At 28.9% G+C, this 25541-nt stretch overlaps 1 protein-coding gene across 2 annotated transcripts in view; it reads left to right on the top strand.

Moving 5' to 3' along the window:
- LOC142332913 (ATP-binding cassette subfamily C member 4-like) overlaps positions 1-25541 on the top strand; it is a 120771-nt gene that overhangs the window by 76457 nt on the left and 18773 nt on the right. For both annotated transcript variants that reach the window (XM_075379615.1, XM_075379616.1), the window contains exons 18-24: positions 2223-2458; positions 6094-6173; positions 9803-9953; positions 16166-16272; positions 16744-16870; positions 20405-20572; positions 23167-23306. In XM_075379615.1, coding sequence (XP_075235730.1) covers positions 2223-2458; positions 6094-6173; positions 9803-9953; positions 16166-16272; positions 16744-16870; positions 20405-20572; positions 23167-23306 — 1009 coding nt within the window. The remainder of the gene's footprint in view (positions 1-2222; positions 2459-6093; positions 6174-9802; positions 9954-16165; positions 16273-16743; positions 16871-20404; positions 20573-23166; positions 23307-25541) is intronic.

Here is a 25541-nt window from a genome sequence, read left to right as displayed (position 1 = left end):
AGTTACCCATCGTCGTCTTGTCTATTCGCCATAGTCATTGTACTGTTTGTATATGTGTACGGTTATTGCATTTTATCTGTTTAGTTTATTTTGTAAAGTTTAATATGGTGATTTATTTTAATTACGGTATTAAAATGAGTACAAAACGACAGCGTCTACGATCTTTTACAGTAAATGAAAAACTGCGCGTTATAGAAGAGGCTGCAAAAATTCGAAATCGGGCGGCAGGAAAAAAATTTGACGTAGAAGAAAGCTGCCTTCGAGACTGGCGTTAGAAGAAACAACTTCTCGTGAAAGTCACTGGTAATAAAAGGGCTTTTCGTGGCTTAAAACCAAAATTCACAGACAGAAAAAAAAATTGTATGACTATGGAAAAAAGGAAATGCGGTTATGCTGTCACGACAGAATTGTATCATATCGTATGCTCGTGAAATCGCTAAATCATTGAATTAAGTTGATTTTAAAACAAGCCGTGGATGGATAACACGATTTTTTGCACGAAATGATTTGTCAATAAGACGAAAGACGACAGTTTCTCAACGACTTCCAGACGCTGAGATATGAACAAAAAATATTACATTTTCACAAATATATAATAAATCATAGAAAAGATAAAGGCTATTTGCCTTCTCAAATAGGAAACTCTGATCGAACCCCCGTATATTTTGAAATGCGCATATAGTTTCATTACCACTGGTGGAAATGAAAAACAAAGTTGTAGTGTTATGCTTTGCATTACTTCTGATGGATCAAAATTACCTCCGTACATTGTTTTTAAAAGAAAAACTTCCTACCGTACAGGTAAATGGAGTTATTATCAGAGCACAGGAATCAGGTTGGATGGACGAAACCTTAATTTTAGATCGGATCAGGTGTGTATGGCAAAAGCGATCAGGAGATTTACTTTAAAAAAATACGGGTATGCTAGTAATGGATAGTTATCGGGGGCATACGACTGATAAAGTGAAAGACATTTTAAAAAAGGGTATGATAGGCCAAGTAATAATTCCAAGCGAATTGACATCTCTATTGCAACCAGTAGATGTCTGCAACAACTGTACAGTAAATGGATGGTCGATGAAAATTTCTTTCTCACGCCTACAGGAAGAATCAAACGCCCAGATTTTAACCGGATCTGTGCTTGGATAAAAGATGCTTGGGAAGGTATTTCCACGGAATTAGTAAGGAAAAGTTTTAAAAAATACGGAATATATAATGAACTTGATGGTAGTGAAGACGATTATTTTTGGCAGAGCGACGTGGAGACTACCGGTAACTTCTACAGACATTGACAGTGACAGTGATTAATTAAAAATAAAATCCCATATTAAAAAACGTATTGAAATGATCGTTTTTAACATGATACTTTCTTTTCGTTTTACTGGCCTACTGATTCTGAACTAAACTAGTACTTACGGTAATTAATTATTAATGTAACATTAATACTGTAATTTAAATGAACGAATTAAACGCTTTACTTTCTGAATATTTATGTATTTTTTTATCATATCTGTTGTACTTAAATACCGGTATATAGTCGTTTTTTTTTTAGATTTTCGGTCTGGAAAATCGTGGTGCGGGGCTTATTCGTGGACGGGAGGGGGGGTACTCGAATAAATACGGTTATTTCTAAATTTTAATTTTTTAAACCCATGGTAATATGGTAATAATATTGATACTAGGTATTGTATTGCATTTTTTTCTTTTTACTATTTGTTCTAAATAATGAAAAAAAAAAACAATATTCTCTATTTTTTTTTAATTGCATAGTTCAAAAGTTGGTTTTTATTATTAACTGTATACAAATGCTGACAGTGTTTATAATAATTCATTATTGTCCATAAAAAATTGGCTTGATTTTCATAACATCTAAAGTTTGTGAACTAATTTTTGTAGTGTAACTTTTGATTCTTGTAGACAGATGTGGTTATTTATTATAGATAAAATTCTTTGTATATTATTCTCCTTTACTTCTAATCAAGTTGGAACATTTAATTAACACCTTTGCAGAATGTTATTATTTTACAGATTAAAAAAAACATTGACATTTTATAATCCTGTCTGATTTCCTGTTTTATTACAGTTTCATCCAGCAACTTCTGGGTAGTAATCTATAATTCTACTGAAATTATTTTCTTATTTCTCCTTTCCAAAAACAATTCCCACTTCAGAAGTTTTAGCAGTAATAAAATAAAATTATTTTAATTATTTTTGTTTTTTAGGACAAGATTAGATGAGAACAGATATTTTAATAACACTGTAGTAGATGATAATATATGGTCAAATATAACTTTATCATCGATTCAAGGCTCTCTTGTTGCTAGTGTGTTCGTAATTGGTATCCTTCGAATCAAAATTCTTTACATTAGTTGTATGAGAAGTTCAAAAGAGCTTCATAACAAGATGTTTAATTCTGTTATTGGAACTCCAATATCATTTTTTAATAATAATCCGTCAGGTATGTACTTTCATGCATACTCTTGAGTGAGGAACTTTGTGTGTCTGTCTGTGTGTGTGTGCACGTGCATGCACTTCAAGTGTACAGTGTTAACATTTTCCTTATTTATTTTTTTAGTCTGATGGATTGTTTCTTAAATTTCTAGTTGGGATGAAGTATTACATTCGATCAAGCATGTCTCTTAGTTGTACATGTATTTTGTCAGTATGTTTTCTAGGATGCACTTTTTCTTAAAATTGACTTATGAGGTACTTTAGACTACAAATAAATAGATCAAACTTTGACAGTCACTTCCCTTCACCACAGAAGATCCAATATTCAACAAAAATTTAGATAAAATTTAAAAATGGTTTTTCAGGATGTACTACTGGTGTAAAACTTAATAGACTGGACAAAATTAATAGCTTTGATTTTCTGAATTAAATAACTATCTGTTCTGCTATGTTCTGACTCCCTATTTCTAAAATAATATTTTAACATTCAGTTTTTTTTTAGCCGATTGAACAATGTTTCTGCTCAGTCTTAAATTTTCTTTTAACATACACTGTGCAAGATGTAGTTAAATTTTTTTTGGAATGGAACTATTTAACATCCCATACTTGGTTGCAACTACTTGAATGCTGCTTCTAAAATTTGTCTGAGTAGCATTAAAGCACCGTACAACTCTGATTTCATCCACAGTGATTTTCATTTGTTTCCTAAACTAAAAGAATTTTAGGAGCTACGTAATGTTAAGTATTATGTATTTATAAAGGTCCTGTTGCAAAACCAGTGTGGCCTAAAAAACTAGTATACTATTTCTAAATGATGGAATAAAATAAATGTGTCTAGATTATTTATAAATGATAATTGTTTTTGTTTGTAAAACAAATAAATTCTAACATATTTGAAAAAATGATGACTGTCCATAAATAAAAACTTTTATCTTAATAAGAGGTATAAGACAAAAAAGCAAATGTTTTACTGCCTTATTCCGTATGTAAAAACCTTAAAATTTTTGTAAATTGATTTTCTGCATTGATGATGTGAAATTAGTTAAAATTAAACACTGATTCTGCAATAGAAAAATTATGTACAAACTAGCTTCTCTGGTCAGAATTCTTAAAACAATAGTTTTAAGAGCAAAATTATCATTTCAAAACCTATTGCTATTCAAAAACTTAAAGAAATAGATAAAGCTACCAAGATTATTTGCTTCAAATAGGTTTGAGTGTTTATTTAAAAGTATTTTTTGATATTAAACTATGTTTATTTCAATAATGAAGAATGGTTTGATCTAAACACCTATATTAATGGACAGATTAACCAAATTGAAAACATTGTAAATCACTATATATCAAGAATTGTATTTATATAATGAAAAAACTGGTGTTTAATATGCCATTTCATGGATGAAAATGACTGGATCAATTTTTTTTTAAACAATACTGTAAATATCAATTTTTACCAATATATTTTAACTAAATTTATTGCTGCTTTCCAGTTTACCATAGCATATTTAGTGGCTGAAACCAAGAATTATTTGATGACTGATTTTAATGAGGCCTAGAATGATTTCACGTTACATTAATGATTTCACGTTATATTAATGAATGACTAATTTCATGTTACCAGAATTTTTTCTTTCTGAAGGTTTTTGAAAAATATTGTATGTACAGTGGATGTTCAATAATTAAAAACAAATTGATGTAGAGGAAAAAGGATTTATTCAATCACAATGAAACTTAAACTACTTTTCAACATAGTCTCCAGCAACATGTGGACACTTGTCCCACCACTCTGTGAGCTTTCTAATTCCCACAGTGTAGAAGTATTCATCTTGCTGTTTGAACCATTCGTGTACAGCTTTTTTGACTGCTTTGTTGTTGAACTTCTTACTGAGTAAAAAGTCTTTGAGTGGGCCAAACAAATGAAAGTCAGACGGGGCGAAGTTTAGGCTGTAAAGAGGATGTGGCAGCACCTCCCAACCCAACTTTTCAGAACAGGAGCGTTTCTCCTGTTCTCTGAGCAATGTGGTGGCGCTTGTTGTCATGCAAGAGAATCACACCTTTTGAAAGAGCACCCTGACATTTTCGCCTTACGGCAAGTCTTACTTTCTGTTGGAGCATGTTAGAATAGTACCCACTGTTCACGGTATGTTGTTCTTCTAAACAGTTGCTAAAAATTGGGGCTTGTGAGTCCCAGAAGACCATCAATATCACTTTACTGGCTGACATGTGAGTTTTGAATTTTTTTTTGGTGGATGAATCTGGCTGTTTCCACTCAAGACATTGCTGTTTGGATTCGGGCTTGAAATGGTGTATCTACGTTTTTTATGTAGACATTATCTTCTGCTTCAAACCATTCTTTCAGCTCAGAACTAATACAAATCTGAGTGTCATTATGGACTTGTGTCAACTGTTCTGGAACCAATCTCGGACACGTTTTGCGATAATTCAGCACATCATGAATGATAGAATGCATAGTTCCAACACTAATATTACACAAACAAGCAATTTGGGAAATTTTGACTCTCTTGTCTTTGCAAATAAGATCATTTATGCTATTTTGCAGTGCGGTAGTTGAAACTTCAACTGGCTTCCAGAGCGATGGAGATCAGTCATACTTGTTCTGCCTGAATTAAAGTGTTCCACTCACTTATACATGTTACTGTGGTTTAAACACTTTTCACCATATTGTTTCAAACTTCTTGAGTAAATTTATGTCAGTTTCACATCTTCTGATAGCAAAAATCTTATCACTGAACGTCGCTCTTCCAGCAAACACATTCTTCAAGTGGAGCTGATATTCTGAAATCAACAAAAGAGATTATGTTTAGATTAATTATGATCGAACAGCTGGTTAAATGTATTCCCAAGGTTGCCAACTTGACCCCTAAAAATTTTCATTGTCATTGGTTGAACCATTTTTTATCTACATTAATTTGCCTTGTTAATTATCGAACGTCCCTCCCTCTTAGTAATAATCACTGTGTTGAAAAACTAAAGAGAGACATAATGAGTTAAATTGGAAAAATTTATGGGAGCTGTATTACAGAAGGAATTTACAATTGTTATTAAAATAAGAATCACCATACCTTGTCTAATGAAGGATGCATGAAATTCAAGTTAGCAAATTTCCATCCAGAATGTAATTTCTAGTACTCTTATTTTGATTCTATTTTTTATTTCTTATTCTTTAATTTTATTCAATTTTTATTTATTTTATTTTCCCGCAGTGGTTATGCAGCCCTTGGGAAGTTTCATGGTGCACAGTTTGGGTACCACTGATATACAGTATTAAAAACATATTGAAATTAAATATTATGCCAGTTCTTTTGTAAAGTTTATGCAGAATTGTTTACAATTAAAAAAGGTATCTAAATCATACATGATTGAGCATAAACTATTTTAAATTTTTGCTTAAATTCTTTTTCGTTTTTTTTTCTATTTTAATAATGTTCATGTGCAAAACAATCGTCTGAAGAATTGGTAGTTTATTACAGAGGCACTCACATAAGTAAGGCAAAAGCAGCAAAAGGGTGATTGTATATATTAAACTTATTCTGACATTAAGATATAATTTTTATTAATACAATAGATTAACTTTTATTAATAAAAGCCAATAATAAAAATATTTCTGATTTGAATTTCCAGGTCGAATTTTAAATAGATTTTCTAAAGATTTAAATATGGTAGATGAGTGGTTGCCGAAATGTTTATTGGATTTTATTCAGGTAATTTTTTTTATGTAGTTATAAACTTGTTTTCATTTTTGGTACAATTCTATTTACATTATTCATTCATGAACTGGCAAGCATCCAGTCAAAATAATATACATCATAATGAAATGCCGAATAGATTGATAAGTTTTTTAAAATCATTATCTACTTATGCAGCTTTACCTTTAAGGAAGGTAAAAATAATACTTTTTCAGATCATTAAATTTTAACTTTTTGAAGTTAGCTTAAAATTAAGGACTAGTAAATTGTTACTTGTTTTTAACTTGATGTTAAGGTATACAGAGTACTACCCCAAAAAAAAATCATTTGAAGGAAAAAATCTGAAGAATGATAAAAATAAAAAATGTATAAAGAAAAAATATAAATTAAGGTTCTCTAGAATATGGAATATTACTTTGTTTACTTAATAATTAGCATAAGTTTACGTGATTAATTTTCTTTAATATTCAAATGAAAATACTTTAAATGTAAAAACAATATATCAAATATACCAGGTGTCCCAAATGTTGTTTGACTGAGAAATCTATTAGTAAAAGATCTGCTGAATTGGATATTTCTCACAGTAGTGAGCATTGTATTTTGAAAGCATTGAAACTAAAAGCTTATCGTCCACAACTGCATCAATCCACTGTGAGGCAGAGCCTACTTTCAAAATTGTGTGGAAGAATGAAGCTTCCTTTAAACTAAATGATTGTATCAATCTTCATAAGTGTGTGTACTGGAGTGACACAAATCTGCACGAAGTAGTTGAACGAGAGCTAAATGTTCCAGTCATCAAAGTGTGGGGTGGTGGCATTGTTGGTCCATACTTTTTCAACGGCACTGTAAATGGTGATTCTTACCTTGAAATGTTACAAGAAGTAGTTTTACCTGAGCTACAAAATAATCCTTTGTTTGAAAATATTAATTTAATTTGGCAACACGATGGTGCTCCACCATGTTACAGTTTATTGGTAAGAGAATGCATTGGCAGCAACTTTGACAAGTGAGTAAGAAGATGTGGTATAACTGACTGGCTACCAAGATCATGTGATCTTACACCATTAGACTTTTCAGTGTGGGGAATTTTGAAAAATAATGTTTTCTCTCATAAGTCTAGAGATTTGCAACAGTTGAGGCAAATAATCGAAGATGAATTTAAAGTGTTAAAGGCAAACAAAGATTTACATAAAAAATTGGTGACAAGTGTAAAAATTTGCTGTGAAAAATGTACTGAAGTACATGGGCAGCATTTTGAGTAACTCTTGTAAGATTTAAAAAAAAGTAAAATTAATTTTACTATGCATAAAAAATTTATTGTTGATTTAATAGCATGAGTATTGTTTTCAGCTTTTGAAATATTGTATTTTTTGATCAATCAACTTTTGAGACACTCTGTACTTTGCAGTGAAAAATACTAGTCTTCATATCTTTATACTGCAAAAATCCAATGACAAAATGAAAAGTATCTTCAAATAGTGCATGTAGGCTACTCAATTTTTAATTTTCCTCTTCAGTTACATGGAAAAACAAGTGAGTTTACCAGAGAAAATAGAAACACACAACACACAATAAAATAAATAATCATCCAGATCGTCCATTTTTTATTTGATAGAGTATAAGGTTTGAACTTACTTAGAAAGTGAAAAATTTGATTAATAGTGTTGCAGGAGGTAAATTTAAATGAAAAGTTAAGCGAGTCATTTGATATAAATTATATTATCTAATAACAATATCTTTTAATTTAACTCTTTTTGGTGTAAAAATATAAAAGTAGAGTCATTGTTAGAAACTATTTTGAAATAAATTTATAAAAAAAATCTAAAATTTTGAATGGACATTCTCAAGTAGTAATGTATTTCTTTCATAAAGAACTGAGGTAGTTATGAATAAACTTAATAAATTTTATAATTAAAAGGTATCAGTACTTCATTGAAAAAGTCCTTTAACACAAAAAAAGTCCTTATATGTACTTTTAGATGTGAATATACCAGTTTAAAAAATTTAAGACCAACATATCATGAAAGGATTCAAAGAAATTCAAGCAAGTTATTTCAACTTGGCATCCTAATCTAGATTAAATTTACAATATATCCCTTTAAAATTGTTATTTTGATATTCCTTACAAAGATGTTGACTGTAATCATTGATTTGTCTTTTTCAAATGTATAAATATGGAAATTCCTTCTTACTGTGTAAAACAAAAGGAACAAATAAAATGATGTGCAGGTAAAACAAAAGAACAAATAAAATGATGTGCAGATTCAGAAGTGTCATAACAAAAGTATACCTAAAAAGTAACATAAGTTGTTTCTTTCTGATAAGCTGGAGTACATTTCAAAGAGTTATAAAATAAATAAATGTTATTTTTTAATTTTAATTCATATAAAAGAATTATAAACATTAACAAACATATGTAATTTTTATTTACTATTTATTTATAATTAAATCTTAGTTTTTATTAAGCTTTCTTAGGTTTTATGAATCTTGACATATCAATGCAATGCTCAGGTTTTGCTAATATTTGAGTACATATATTTTTCTCAAAGTGTATTTTTTATCACTTGCATGATGATGATGATATATTTCAACAGGGGATTATTTTTTACTTATATACGATTTTATTTCAGTTTGATTTTTACTTGAATAAATTTAAATAAACTATTATAGATTATTTTTTAAATACTCTATTTAGACAAGTAACCAAAGTATTGTAGGCTATTCAGTAAGATGACATCTTAAATGTGTATTTTAAAAAATGCACAAACTATGTATGTAGTGTCCAAGATGACCAAAATGTTTTCTACATTTCACATAATTCAGGCTCTTCAATTGTTGGAACCTTTTTGTCTGTAACTTTTGGTATAAGCCTAGAAGAGGAAATGATGAGCGGCTAATAATACATTTATTAGTAGCATTGCCATTGATCAGGTTGGATATGTTCAACTCGTACCTAACTTTAAAAAAAAAGTTTAGTTTATTGTTATAAATGAATTAAACCAGAGAATGTAATAATAAATATTGTTCAGTTGTTTGGAGTGCCAAACAACTAGAGTATTCTGTTCTATTCTAGAATAACCATCACTCTTGGGTTCATCTAACCATCAGCAATTTGGGTTCATTGGAGCTGATGTGCTGTTTTGTTTGAATAAGATAATTGCAGTTAACATTTTATTGTGCCATTTTTTAGATCAGTCAACTCCAAAGGTTCTCCATGCTGGTGGATTGTACAGTCTGTAGATACCAGCCTGTAGATCCAATATTTGCGTTATGTGCTGATTGGTTTCTGGGGTCTAGTGGCATACATGCCACTATCATCACAATCATCCTAGAGTCTTAATTTAACTATAAATTTCAAGTAATCACTGTTTGTGATAGCCTATTTCTACTAATAAAAAACCCTCACCTTCTATGAAGATATCTGCATGGTCAAATCAAGTGTTTGACTCGTCTAGGTCAGTGAGTGGAAATGCAAATCATATATCTGATGTTCATGAACTGGTTTTCGAACCCTATGTAAGATTGTTGCAATACAAATTTGGTATTTGCCTTCAATTGATAATATTGCCTTTATTATTATTACATTTGCTATTATGCACGCATACAATTGGTTAATTCACATTGATTTATTTTTGTTTTTGCAGAATTTTTTTGGTGTTATGGGTGCACTGTTAATTGCAGTCATTGTAAATCCTATTTGTATTATACCAGCTTTAATTTTAGGTGCAGTCAGTATATTTGTTAGAAGATTCTATGTGAAGACATCAAAAAATTTAAAACGACTTGAAGGAATTGGCAAGTAAAATTCTTAATACAAAAATTTCTTATTATATTTTAATGTCCATTAGATAAAATGTCTATCCATAAACACAAAAATAAGATGCTACAACACAATTATAAAATTGGAAGCTACACAAGCATCAGAAACACTCTTCCACCTAAACAAACATTCTAAGACTGACATACTACAGAAAATCAAAAAAATAATTGGAAAAACCTGCATCAAGATCCTGCCCAACAAAGTCATGTACAAAAAGTTAGAACCCATCACTAATACTGTAAGAGGTGACTAGGATTCTTTGGACATGTCATAAGGATGTAAGATTTGAGACTTCTGAAACAGCTGTTACAGTAAAATCTCAACTTTAAAAACACCAAGACAGGATGCAGGTGGATCAGAGAAATAAGAAAAGAAATGAAGGAAATTAGCCTTACACCAGAAGACACCACAGACAAGATAAAATGAAAACGTCAAGGACAAAAACTCTTACATCACACTCACAAGAAAGAATCCACAACCCAAACATTTTCAACATCAGAAAGGGTACAGAGATCAGAACATATGAAAAAGTAATGGGAGGACTGCAAGGCCCAAATAGTCTCTTTGAAGAGACTTGGATAATGGACTGACTAAAGTGATCCTATGCTGTCAAAAGATGAGAAAAAAGTCCATAAGAGTACTGTGGTCAGTACATTGACCGCAATTAATAGTAAGTGTAGTTAATATTATTTTGAATTATCTAACATATTTTTACAGCTTTTAGATATCACATTTGTTATTATAAGTACACTAAAACAATATGATTTATTACTCATCCATAATTTTAATTTATTATAGTTTTCATGCAATACAATTTTTATTCTGACCTTATAAAAATAAAAAATTATTATATAATATCCAAATATTCATGTCTATATTAAAATACTGTTTAGTAATTTACAGTAGCAATATAATTATTTAATAGTAATTTTGGTTATTACTATTTGTCTAAGGAGACAAGGTAACTAGTAGAAGGGCCCAAATCAGGTCTGTACTATTATTATCGTTTTAAACTAACATGCATTATTTTTTAAGTTATCTTAAAATCATTCTAATAAAGCAATAAAGAAAATAATATTATCACTAAAATTATTAATCTTTAAAGAATCACTTGAATTTTTATGAAAAATCTAGTCTTACTTAACTATCAAGTAATTATTTTAAACATTGATTACTACAAAAATGGTTAAATTTTGTATATATATTCTTAACACTTAAACCCTGAACTTCTCGGCACATGGTGGTCCATGGTAACTGAACAATTTAGATTAGTTTAAAAAACATTCGTACTTATCATAATGGTAAAATCTCCTTATGCAAGTTTTATCACCTGAAAGAAAGACATGCAGATTTTTTCTATGTAAAAAAAAAGACAAATGTGACTTACCAGAGTTTGTGTGTCATGTTGAAATTTCTTTTTCAAATGCAGAAAAACAAATAGCCGCAATTCAAGCACTTAATATTTTTGTAATTATTGTATGTATTTTAAGTTACTTATATTGCATATAGCATATTTTTAGAAATAGAGAAACATACTCTTTCAATATAGTATAAATTAATTTAGATATCAATTTGGAGTAAAAAATTATGTCACTTGAAAGAAAACTTTTTTTAGTAAAATACAGCACAAAACCAGTTTGTCTGATGTTTTACTTCCAGTGAGTGTTACTATTTCACACACTTCTGATTATTTAATTTACTAGTTTTAAATTAGGTGTAGATAGGAACATTATTATTCTTGGAAACTATTTTATAAGAAAGAAAAATAATTATGAAAGTTAACAAAATTATATATATAAAAAAATTTAAATATAATCAAAGAAGACCCTAATATTTACAAATAATTTGCCTTTGTATGACCCACTTTGAAGTAATATGGTAAACACTCTGCAACTTTACAGTCTGGGCAACGCCAGCTAATTTCTTTTCTTACAAATTCATTTAGTGATGGATTTTTTCTATCTGTAGGCTACATTTTCTTGCTGGCTGTTTTTTTTTTCTTTGGTAGGGAGAAGTTTCTCCTGAAAGTGTCAGTTAGTCTTTTTGTTGATATTGCAGCAACTGGTGTTTCTTCTTGAGAAAGAGTGTACTACCTTTTTCAGCAAAGACTTTACCAATTTCAATTAAATACTTTTGTAGTTCATATATTTTCCTGTCAATCCTTTCATTTTGAGAGGAAATAATGCAAACGCAGAACTACTATCAAAACATAATTCACTAACTTGTTTATGTTCAATAAACACTACCTCAATTTGTTTGTCAGATCAGAATTTTCTCTACCACTATCATCCATGTTTGACCAATTTGACTAATTTAGGGTCATAAATATCACTCATTTTGCTAATTTTTAAACAATAACAAAAATAATTGTGTCAACAGAATAAACATGGAAAATAAATCAACATACATACATGTAAACAAACTTTTCTCACAAATGTCTATGCAGTATATAACAAATATCATCTCAAACTAATACAGTTCAAAAATGATTCAATAGATAGCGAAAACAGCTTGATATACAAATTCAGACTGAAACTCTGAACATCTGATGTCAATGAAAGACGACCTGGAGTTGTCCTAATGAAAGATGTAGTATTTTATACACAAGGACGACATTTACTCATCTGTCATTCAACTGAACAAAAATGGTTAGACGAGTTATACTTGTCCATTGTATACTAGACCGATTGAAATAACTCATTTAGAGGGGAAAAAACCTGGACTTTCATAAGTGGAAATGGTAAACATAAAATGGTGTTGGGTTGATTTGAGGAGGTAGAATAATAATAAGTATTTTATCCAAATGCAGGTTTTTACATGGCCGCCATCCATACTGCTCGATTTTGTGCCATCCATTTCATTTTATAGTAATGTCCTTCCCTTTTTATATTCTCTACCATTTTTATTCGTCTTCGACCTCTTGCTTTCCTCCCTGTTACAAATCCCTCCAATGCCGTTACCAACAGGCAGTCACGTCTCAGCTAATGCCCCAACCTACTGCATATTCTTTTTATTATTTTGATAATCACCCTCTCTTCACCTACTCTAGGAAGCACCTCCTCATTCCGAAGTCTCTCCATCCAGCTGATGTTTTCCATCCTCCTCCATACCCATATTTCAAAGGCCTCCAATCTTCTCTCCTCTCCTTTCCTAATAGTCCATGTCTCTCTGCCACATAAAGGGCCACACTCTACACAAAACATTTCACAAGTTTTTTCATTAACAAGTGTTATTCCTATCTGTGTACTTTTTATTAAAACAGTCTAAAACTTTATAACATTATACCCCCAAGATAAAAACATTAAATCTTGAGCTATACAAGATTAATTTTGTTTAGTTTTACTATGCATAATTTAGGTGATCATCCGTTGTGTGACATTAGAATCATGCTCCTGATCTTCAAAAATATCTTTAAAAAATTTTGAACGAATTTGATAACTTTGATATATTTCAAATTATATGTGTTCATTTTTTAACCCGTATTTTATGTAGTTGGAAGCCTGTGTTGGAAAGTTTTCAGGATTTTGCATGTTTTCTAAAAGTTATCCACTTCTGTACTTACTTATTATATATGTGCCAATTTTTTCATTAAAAATTAATGAAATTTTTGTTCTCATATCTCTCTACAAGATAAATTATCTTTATTATTTATAATATAATAAAATAAATTTAATTCTTATCGACAAACATCAGTGAAATTACTCCATCAACAAAATCATTATATTTGTATTGGTTCAAGTTCATTTTAAGTTTTGTAGTGCAAATAATCCTGCATTTTCAGCGAGAAATTATCTACCTATTACTTTATTTAGTATGACTTAGTAGTAGTAAATAAGATCAAGAAAAGTTTGTAGTTTGATTAATACTTTGTAGTTGTGAATGTTTATTTCTATTTTACTGGCTTGTAAGTTCTCCTTCCACATAGTACAATTGAGACCAGTTGACCGTTACTGTATATCAATCACTATATGAATACCAAATTCAGAATTATGGAAGAAAGTTGAATAGTTTGTGATGTTTTTAAACAACAGTTTTGCAGAATTTGTAAATTTACTTTGTACTATTATTAATTTTCAATAAGGAATATGAAACAAATGATATTAAAAATTAAGTAATTATTTCTTTAAAAGAAAGAGTATTAAAATAGAGCTGTTGGAATTAACAATGACGGTTTATTTTTTGAAGTAAGAAAATATATAAATAAATCCATTATTTTAAATTAAAGATAAAACTGATGATGATCCATGTAATGAATAAGTACTGCTATTTTATGGTATTATTTATGTACGCACTGTGTGTTCAATGAAGAGGTATATGTTTTTGATTTTGTATCACTTGCCCATTCCTCCACTAATTCTTTTGAAACTTTACAGCCCTTTTAATGCACTGAAATATAGAAATACTGGAATGTGCACTTGTTGGAAATCCGTGCCAACAAAGATAGCTGATTTGTAGGTATACCTCTCTTTGTCTACAGTCCGCTCAAAATGTTTGTGACGATCTTTCTCTCATCACAAATCGCAAGTTATCTTTCATAATTCAAGTTATTGTAGAAAGTTTTTATAAAAACCTTTATATGATAAAATGATTCTCAACATTTATTTAATATTAAATAACAAATAGAATTATGAGATTTTATCACTTAATTTTATGGAATCACTTTCTGAAGGGACGGTACGTTAGGTACAATGCGCATGCGCTGCACTAAGCGACAATTACAACACCTCTAAATCTATCTGTCTCACGTTCGTTTTCCGCTCACGTTGGACATAGGCAGTTTCCATTCCAGTATTTCTATATTTCAGTGTTTTAATGAAGGTTCTTAAAATGTTCTTTGAAAATTTCAACTTTCTAGGATTTATAGAAACAAAAATGCCGCTTTCAAATAAAAACATAAATTTCAGATAAACTACATTTTTTATTCGTTATAAAATAGTTGGTAAAAGTGATTAAAAACAGATTTTTATTAAACATTAAACAGATTAAACATTTTTATTCATTATTTTATAATGAATAAAAATGTGGTTTATCTGAAATTGATGTTTTTATTTGAAAGCTGCCATTTTGTTTCTATAAATCCTAGAAGGTTGAAATTTACACAGATTATTTTTAGAACCTTCATTAAAAAGACTGTAAAGTTTCAATAGAATCGGTGTGGGAAAGAGCAAGTGATAGTAAATCATAAGTGTGTAACTCTGTAGGACACACAGTATATTATTATCAGTAAAAATTTTCTTTTAAATTACCATTTAACAATCTGACTAAAAAAAAAACTTTCTTTTTAAATTTTTAAGTTTTAATACATCTGATTAAGTAGTGTGCACATGAAAACACTAATGTGAAAATTAAAAAAAAAAATTAAATATAAAATTAGTAAAAATATAACTGGAGCTGTTTATTTCCATGGAATTAGTTAGAATCCTACAACAGAGTTGTGGTTTTGCAAATAGAATCAAGAAACTGTAGGTAAGAAAATATAACTGGATCTTAAAATATCAGATTTGTGCTATTGTCTATGACACTGCAACAAAGAATATTACTGGCTAAGTAGAGTAGTATAAAAATACTTTACTTTTACATTACTCTCATCAATCTATTTTCTTTTACTATGAAAGAGGTTAGTGAAGCCATTAGCTGACTTTCCCCCAAATACTCGCTTGTTATTTCTTTCATACATCTTACATATTTAAAGTTTGTGTTTTAATTTTTTTTAATATTTAACCTGCCTTATATTCTAACTTTTTTTAAGATGTGGAATCTTTCTAAAATCATTCCTGTTTTTAAGAGACTTTTAATGACCATAATTTTGTAGCAGTTTTATCAGTATCAGCCAAAAAATTTGAACAGTTATACATACAGAGCTTCTTTGTACAAATAAAAAATCTCCTGACCTTAGCACGGATTCTTTCTCTAATTGTTCTATTCCAACTTAATTTCGCTGAATGCCTTAATAATAGTTTTAAGAATGTACAAAAGTTTATGTAATTTACACTAATCTTTCTGATTTTCATTACCAATATATACTAATGTTCATTCATATTTTATGTGAGATTATTTAGTAATTTGTTTTTATACTTTGTACTTACATGAATGTTATATTTATATTTTAATTCTGAAGCACTTACTTTATTATATTTTATTTATTTCATATTGAGTAGTTTTTTAATATAAGTAATTTTAATTACAGCTCGGAGTCCTGTGTTTTCACATCTTAATTCAACATTACAAGGTTTAACTACAATTAGAGCTTTAGGTGCACAAAGTATATTGCAATCAGAATTTGATAATCACCAGGTATGAATTGTTCTATTTTCATGGTTTTTTAATTTAAAAATTTCATTTATTTATATATATATTTTATTTAAGTGAATTGAAATAATGAATGAGAGTTTGAGACAACTAAATTTTACTGGAAATTAAAGTACAATAAAAATCCATTCCTTCAAACTGCCAGATTATTTGAATCATCTTTGTTTTTACTGAACTCTGAATGTCTTAAATTAAAAGCAAACTGAAGTGCCAAAATATAGTATACAGTTATATTTCAAATAAAAAGTACATGAATTACTATGATTATGAAAAGAAGATTCACACTTCATTAGATTTTCTTCTGTAAATTAAAAGTCAGGGATAAGTAAATTAAACTTCAGTTGAAACCATGAGTAAGTTACCGGTTAACAAATGTTAACATGTATAATATTATGATATTATAATTCTTTTCTTTTAATTAAAATATTTCTAGTTTATTCTTGATTTTTTGTTTAGGATCTTTGTACAGGTGCCACGTTTCTGTTTATCTTCACATCAGTTGGATTTACATTATTTCTGGATCTTTCCTGTTGTTTTTTTGTTGCCTGTGTTACTTTCAGTGCCATGTTATATTCACAAAGTGGTAATTATAATTTTTATTATATGTATATTAAATCACGAACTGAAATGTATGATTTTTTTTTAATGGTAATATTAAATAATTCAAATTTTCTATTATTTCACTCGTACACATGTCGAGTGACAGACTGGGAGAAAGTAGGAAATGCTAATAACTATTCAAAAAAGAACAATTTGATAGAAAGTTTATTGGTTATAACATAACAAGGCATGATAAAAAAAACAAAAACGTAAAGGAAAGGTGTAGTCAGAACATAACAAAGTGACCCCAGATCCTTTCCTTGTTAAAATCACACACTGCTAAACAAAAGTATGTTTTAAGAAATTTATACATCTCAATCATGTATTAAGTGATAAATTCAGATTCAGACTTTTTGCATTGCAGTCACTGACTATTGTCACATATTACTATTAAACAACTAATATTTGTACAATAAATTATATGTAATTATAATAATTAATGGGCAGTATCAGTACCAACAATACAATTAATAGCTTCCCAGTACACAGTTGAATAATCCTATTTGTTCTCAACAGTAGTGATGACAGTGGCATCAATAATTTTAATATGTAGAGAAATGTAAACTAAAAAATACTAAAAATAAATCCATTTTTAAAAAATGAAGCTATGCTTTTCTGTATTTTTTAAAATTCTATTAACATGAACTACCTTGTACAGACTATTAAGATAAGATATTTCTTACCTTAATTTTTCACGATAGTACTTGTGCAGGATGTCGCATCTTCAGTCATGATTGAATTCATTTTATTAAATTAAAAATACTAAGCATATTAAAAATTAACAATATGTAATATTACTGTGGTGTAATGATGATTACACCATGTGCATGGTTTTATTTTAATGACGAAGCATATTATTAATTTTTGCACATATTACTCATAAAAAATATCAGTAATTTGTAATTTTAACTGCTGATGTAATTATTTTGGAAGTGCCCATTTGGCTAAGTGTTCTTACGTTAGATTGAGTGTATCTGATGGTTTTGATATTATAATTAATAAAATTATATTATTTGATATAATTGATGGTAAAATGTTAGGAAAAAAATATATATATATATACATAAAAATTCAATTAAAATAAACCACCATCTTTTTCCTGTTTAGCCTCTGGGAATTACTGTTGAGGTATTACTTCATAGGATGAATGAGGATGATATATATGAGTGAGAATGAAGTGTAGTCTTGTATAGTCTCAGTTCGACCATTCCTGAGATGTGTGATTAATTGAAACAAAGAATCTGGTATCCATGATCTAGTATTCAAATCTGAAAAAAGAATAAACCACCTGGTACAGAATATTGAGATAAGATGTTACAACATATCTTACCTTAATTTTACCATGAAAATACTTTTGCGGGATTCCACATCCTCAGTTATGATTTAAATAATTCTGTTACTGCATAATAAAGATTAAAAATGAAAATAGTAAAATAATGAAAATTGCACATTATTTATAATAGTATTGCTATCTGTTACATTTTTATAAGAGCATCTCCCTCAAACACTGTCTGATGGTTTATGAAATTGAAATTTTGTTTACATTTATATATGTAATATTTTTCTAATATATTTAATTTTAAGTTATATTTATTAATTTCTAATACCAAGTGATTCAAAAAGGACTTCACAACTTTAAAAGTATGTAACAATTTACTGAGATAACTTGTGGATTTGGTTGAGGTCTCATTTCATAAAACACATCAAGTTTGTCACCCAACATTCACTTTGGTTTGATATGGCTTCTATTTGTAATATGACATACATCTTACCTGGAGTCGATTTCATTCCAGACTATAGCTAGAAAGTCGGGTGTTACCTCTGCAGCTGTGGCATTAATTTGAAGTCTTAACTCAACAAGATCAGCAGGCAAAGTTGGTTCATAAACCCGATCTTTAATGAAACCCCACAAAAAAAAATCTAGTGGGGTCAAATCTGGAGAGCAAGGTGGCCATGAAATTCTACCTTCATGACCAATCCACCAACCTGAAAATCAAGTATCAAGAAAATCTCAAACCTTTAGGTGGAAACAAGGTCATATCTAAATGAGGAATTAGAAAATTTTGAAGCATGTCTAGATAAATGATACCATTTACTATCGCCTCCTGGGGGAAGAACAGGTCATACAGTCTTTGTTTGCTTAGGACACAAGAAACATTGACCTTAGGGCTATCAGGAATGTGTTGCAAAGTTTGATGATGGGTTTTTGTCACCCCATATTCAGCAGTTATGGGAGTTCACCTTCCACTTATGTGAAATGTTGACTCATGACCAAAAATTACATTATCTAAAAATGTATCGTCTGCAATTCTATCCATCTTTTACACGCAAAGCTGCAGCTGAGCAACGTTTTCATCATCATAATGTGTTAAACCATAAGTTAGTTTGTATGGCTTCAAGTGCAATCATTTACATAATACGTGCCAACAGTCATTTGTGGAATGCCAGTCTCAAGTGACACATGTCGAGTTGATTTCTTCAGACAACTAGCAAAGAAAGCTTTATCTGAGTTGTTCCACAACATATTCATGGACGAGTGGGCATCCTGGTGATTTTGTATGTTTAACAGAACAACCTTCTCAATGAAGGTTTGGTGCCAAGAGTTAATTGTATGCCTACTAGGAGGCTCCCTGCTGTATTCTCTATGAAAATTACAGCAGTTACTGACTGCAAATCGTGAACGTTGGTGGCCGAATTCAGTACTAATGAATTACGTGAATCAAAACTTTCTGTGTTTTTTTGAAGTGAGACCTCAGCCAAATCTATAATTTATCTAAATAAATTTTTATATGCTTTTTAAGTTATGAAGTCTTTTTAAATCATCCTGTTTTTATAAATTTGTGTCAATATCAGAAATAGAATGTTTGTTGTTTATTAGATGGCCTACCAGATAAAACTAATTTATTTTTTTTGTAATTTCTATAATCTTGAGAAATCAAGTTTTAAAGGATTTTTTTATTTTCCTGTATGTACAAATACCATAACAATCATTACATTTAATTTTATAAATTCCACACAGATTGTTTATTTAATTATTACTGTTTTTTTAAAAATATTTTATTGTGTGGTTATTATTTGTTCTGTGCGATGATTTAAATATTTCTTTATTGTAATGGTTTCAATGCTATTATTAATGTAAAAATACATTATGTATATGTTTTTAGAGCTTGAATTAAGGAAAAAAGTTTGATGTTTGAAAATGCTTTGTTAACTAGTAACGGTTAAAAAAAAAATTTCACCTGGCTATCAGTCCCCTGGTAAAATGAGAGCATACTGAAATTTTGAAGGCATTATATAAGAAGTAAACATCATGGTTTCACAACAGTATCTCGTGTAATTTTCATGATATCCTATGTAAAACAGAAAAATAAGTCACTCTTACCATTTTTTTTTACGTATGCATATATTTCCCATATTATAAATTTCATATGTTGTGATATTTTTAAATTGTAGAAATTCACTTTATCTAATTAAGTTTTTAAATTTATAGTATTATTTTATTATATAAATTTTTTAGGTGCAGTGACTGGAGGAACAAGTGCTGGTCTTGCCATTACTCAGGCAATATCAGTTTCTGGTCTTTTACAATGGGCTATGAAAAGTTCATCTGAGATTGCTAATCAAATGACTTCGACTGAACGAGTTTTAGATTACGCAGAACTCCCAAGTGAAGAATCTGATCCAAGTAAGATTTTATCTATATAAATTAAAAAAATAAGGTTCCTTTGAAGTCGTAAATTATTATTAGTTGATATCTAAATCTTATAAGAGGTTGAGATTCATTAAAAATTGTTTGTTAAAATTTGTCCAGTCAATATCAAACAAGTGAGTAAAAAGAGGATGGTGTATTCTTTCAAAATCTTTTGGTCTGTATCTGAAATCCGAGTGAATTTTTGAAGTTATACATCTTAGGCGCTTTAGGAGAAACTGATCAGAGTGTGATTTATTCATTTTTTTACTTTTTAAACTTTTCTTTATTACGATTTTATGATTTTTCAGCTTTGGTCAATTTCCTAATTTTTTTTTCATTCTATTATTTGTTTTTCAAACTACAGATAAGTTTGTTATATTTTTAATAATTAAATTTTTTTTTAATGTTTCGTTCATTTTTTTACTCATTTTCAATTTTTTTTCATTCTTTTTTTATTTTTTATTGTTTAAATCTGGTTATGGTTTTTTTATTTTCTGTTTTTATTTTATTACTTTTCATTTGCTGTATTAAACAAACAATAGAATTTTGTCCTAATTTTTATCCCTTAATATTAATATTTAATAATAAATCCGATTACGTGATATGTTCATGCATCCTCGCGCGTTCAAATAACGCGCCAAGAGTAGTGTAGCGCGTGACTACAATCGGCCTGTTTCGTTGAAGTTCGGCATCCTCACTTGCTTGTCGCGAGACATAAGGCACGCGCATGGTGTAGTGTCTATTTCAGCGAATCGTTCAATGCAATTAAGTAATCAGCACGTGTTGTAAACAACAGATATTGAGTGGTAATCAATATATATTTATATACACGGATCTCTGAAGACGGATATTTTAAACTGTGAATATTGTTGTTAATATTTGTATTTGCTTTATTTATATTGCAGCGTATATTTATTAATTTTTTTTTTTGTGAAAATTGTGTATCAAGATTTGAGGTTATTTATGTATTATTTTTATGAGTAAAATTATATTCTTTAATGACACAGAAAATAGCACACATCAGATAAATTTGATTTTGCATAAATAATTTTAAATTTACCAAAAACAAAATTTTTGATAAAATACACTATTATAAAATAAAACGATTTATGTATATCACATTTTTTATATCGTAAGCCGCTGATTACCCTTGTGCCTATTCAATTGTCATCCGAAGAATTAATGGAACTAAACTAATCGAAATATATTCGACGAACTTTGTTTTATATGACAACGAATACTTCAATACTTTTTAAACTGTATAAAATAAATATAATTTTATTTAATTTAAGTGTTATTTATTCAAATGTTTATTTAATGTTATTAACATATTATTAACATGGTATTTAATGTCGTCTATCGATCGTTTGACTCTGTTCAAATTTTGTTGAACGAATAAAAAAATTATTTTTTTATTCACGCCAAAGAAGTGTAACTTCTTACCTGCATACATAAGTACACACGAGCTTTTTTTATACTTAATGTTATGCCTATATATATGTATGTATGTATGTATATAAAACAGGGTATTGTAAAAATAAATCAATTACTTTGGGAAATGATTAAGTTGTTAAAATAAGGAAAAAAGTTCTATAAACTAATCAACCATATGACTGAAAATGTGTTGTTTTCATTCTGTCAGTTTTCTTTTTTTAACAGAAATTCACATCGTAAGACAAGGTTGAAATATTATAGTTGTACATGTTTAATCCAACATTTTCCAGAAAAAAAATAAGTCCCATGTTGTTATGTTTAAAATTCCAAAACAATGCCCATTTAATTTCTTAATATCTTAATTACCTTTATTTCAGTGATATGTTTTATAAATTCAAAATTAAAGTACCTTATTTTGAACAAAAGATTTCGTTCTTATTCAAGTATATTTTGAAGAAACCTATTTACAAGGAATTCATTTTAATCTTAATAAAAAATTTTGATAGTGTTGGATTTATTTTTGATATGTTTTTCTTGAAAGTTTTCAAGTATTTATGTAAATAATATATTTGCATACATTTTGAAAATATTTATGTTTGTTTTATAAATTTTCAAGAATTTCTTCTCAAAGATTACATCATAAAGCTGAAGAATGTAATTTTAATATAATAATTTATACATACTCTTATTCTAGTGTATTTAGAAATAGTATAAAATACTGCACAGAAAATTAATTATGCTTAATATGTATAAAAGGGAGTATTTATACCTACGTTCTAGTGGTGTAGGTCAATGCACGGTCATAGTTATTCTATTTTTGAATGTTGAAAGATGAATCTTTTATGGCAAACCTGACTGTAATTTGAATCCAGAACTATATAAATGAAAATTAGAAGTGCTATTACTCCACCACAAATTCAAAGAGTGTAATGCAACAGGTAATATATTCTATCCAGTTACTTTTAAGTGGATTTGAATGCCCATATTTATTAATGTGTTGTCATAGCCATTCTAATTCATTTTATAATGAATTATAGGTTGTTCAGTTGAGTGTAGAGAAGACTAAGCTCTAGCACAAATTCTAATGTATTATTGGCAAAAACAAGAACCGTTGAAAATTTTAGTTATTAATTCATAATATCTTATATTTTCAGGTTCTAAAAAGGGTAAATATGATGTTGGTAACTGGCCTACAGAAGGTAAAATTCATTTAAATAATCTCTGTTTGTATTATTCAAGTGATGGTACTACTGCATTGAAAGATATATGCTTGGAAATTAAACCACGTGAAAAGGTAATTTTTTATTATATATGAGGTCTGTTCATATATACGAAACATTTTTAATTATGTGCCAATGGAGACATTTAGTGACATGAGATTGGCATCATCATGTTGGCACGTAACCTCCTCTTTAACCACATGTTCTTGAATTGTTTATATCTCGTTTAGTTTTCTTGTTATTTGAGTGCAATGTGTTTGTATTGTATTGTAATGTTTGATTTTTTGGTGGTTGAACTTTAGTCTAAATGCCTAAAGCCAGCTTTCATCTCTTGTTATGATCCTTTGCATGAATGTTTCATCGTCATCGGCTTGTTCTAGAAGTTGCCGACAAATGTTCACTCGATGTTTTGTTTGCTGTTCAGTCATCAAACCAAAGTTTGTTTGAGGAACAAGCTTTGCGGCAACTTAATGTATGTTCAATTTTTCAGTCGTAATGTCATGGCATGATCCAATTGTGATGATCTCTTCTGCAAGTTCTCTGATCAGTCAATCGAAAGCGATTTGCACGCACCAGATAGTTGATTTTCTGGATGCGGGTGTCATCAGTTGAAGTCAATGGCCTTCCTGCTTGAGACTGTTGTAGCATAATGAAATTATTTGATAATCAAGTATTTTCACATAAGAATTCAAGATTATTAATTAGAAAACTTTGTGGGATAAATTTATATTTGTCTATATCTATACTATTATATAAAGAGGAAGAGGGTTTTTCTTTGTTCGGTATAAACAAAAAACTACTTGATCACTCGTAACCAAATTTTTTTCCATGTTTCTTAACATAAGTGACAAGGTTTTTAGATATATTTCATTTCAAAAAAAAAAGTGTGTGTATGTATATATATATATATATATATATATATACACACACACACTTAGTAGTGGAGATTTGCCAGCAGTTGAAGTACAAACTATAATGAATAGAATTAATGTACTGTGAAGTAAGTCTCTATCACATTGTATGTTCTGGGTTTGAATTGAATGATTCGAATGAATAATATTAAAAAAATTGTAGAATTAAATGTATGTTAAATAAAATAATATTAAGTAAATTTAACAAATTTCTGTTTAACAATATTAGGCTTCCCATGGACACTGTGTGTGTGGCTAGAGGAATGAGGTATGTGAGCACCTCACACATGGTGGGAAAGTAATATATATTTCTTCTTTCCAAAAAGTCCTAACTCACTTTTAGTAACAGTTTCTTTATATTGTTTTTATGTATTCCTTTTTTACATTTTTTTTACGTACAGTAAAAATGAAATGCATAGCTCATACTTCAATACAATTCAATCCTATTGTAAATTTCAACTTTTTGGAGCCTGCATCAAATTAAGCGTATGAAATCTGAAATTATTTTTATTTAGAATTGACTTTTAAATTTTTCTCAAAATTATAAGAAGAATTTTTAAAATATTGATTCTTGACTTTGTAGTGAATTTATTATTTTTTTATAGTTTATTTAATTTTTTAACCAGAGTTTTATTGAAAATTTATAAAAGAAACCATTCAATAATTATATTTAAAGAACTGATATTTAAAGTAAATTAAAAAAAACAAAAAACAAAATAACTATTATCATAATCTTCTTGAAGTTTTTTGGTTATTTTGATATGAACGATATGAGAATTATAAATATTTTTATAGAAGTTTTACTGTTGAATCATGACATTGCAAGATGCCTTTCTAGAAAGTTGTGTTTTGAGGATAAAACAAAACACTTTCTTACTGGAAAGTTGTGTTTTGAGAACTAAAACACCATTCATTTCTTATTATCAGTATTTATACATGTAATTGTCTGCAATTATTATAATTATCTGTAATAATTTTCATAACGATTCAAATTCAAATTATCATGTTTAATGCCAAAATCGGATTTTTGCGAGCATTGCCAGATGTGAGCTAGTTTCATAATAATCCAAAATGTGATCTGATCTGAAGGAAAAAGATTGGTGTTAAAAAAAATCTGTTTGATGTAATGATTTTGGTCAATTTGAACCTTTTCTTTTTGCTGAGCATGGCTCTAAAACCACACAAATTATGGGTAACAGTTTTAAAGTTGGTTGTTGGCAAGTACCAGTGTTAAGCAATTGATGCAATCATAACTCAACAATAATGTGAAAAAGAGGAAGAAAAAACCAAATATACAAGTATAATGTATTTATTGGAACAATATGCATACCTCGCATTATAATTGAACACATAAAAAAATGGAATTAAAAAAAACATCATAAGGAATATTATTTTCAT

This window comes from Lycorma delicatula, chromosome 12, assembly GCF_047948215.1.
Source record: "Lycorma delicatula isolate Av1 chromosome 12, ASM4794821v1, whole genome shotgun sequence".
NCBI classification, from domain to species: domain Eukaryota; kingdom Metazoa; phylum Arthropoda; class Insecta; order Hemiptera; family Fulgoridae; genus Lycorma; species Lycorma delicatula.
This window is presented reverse-complemented; position numbering and strand designations above follow the sequence as displayed.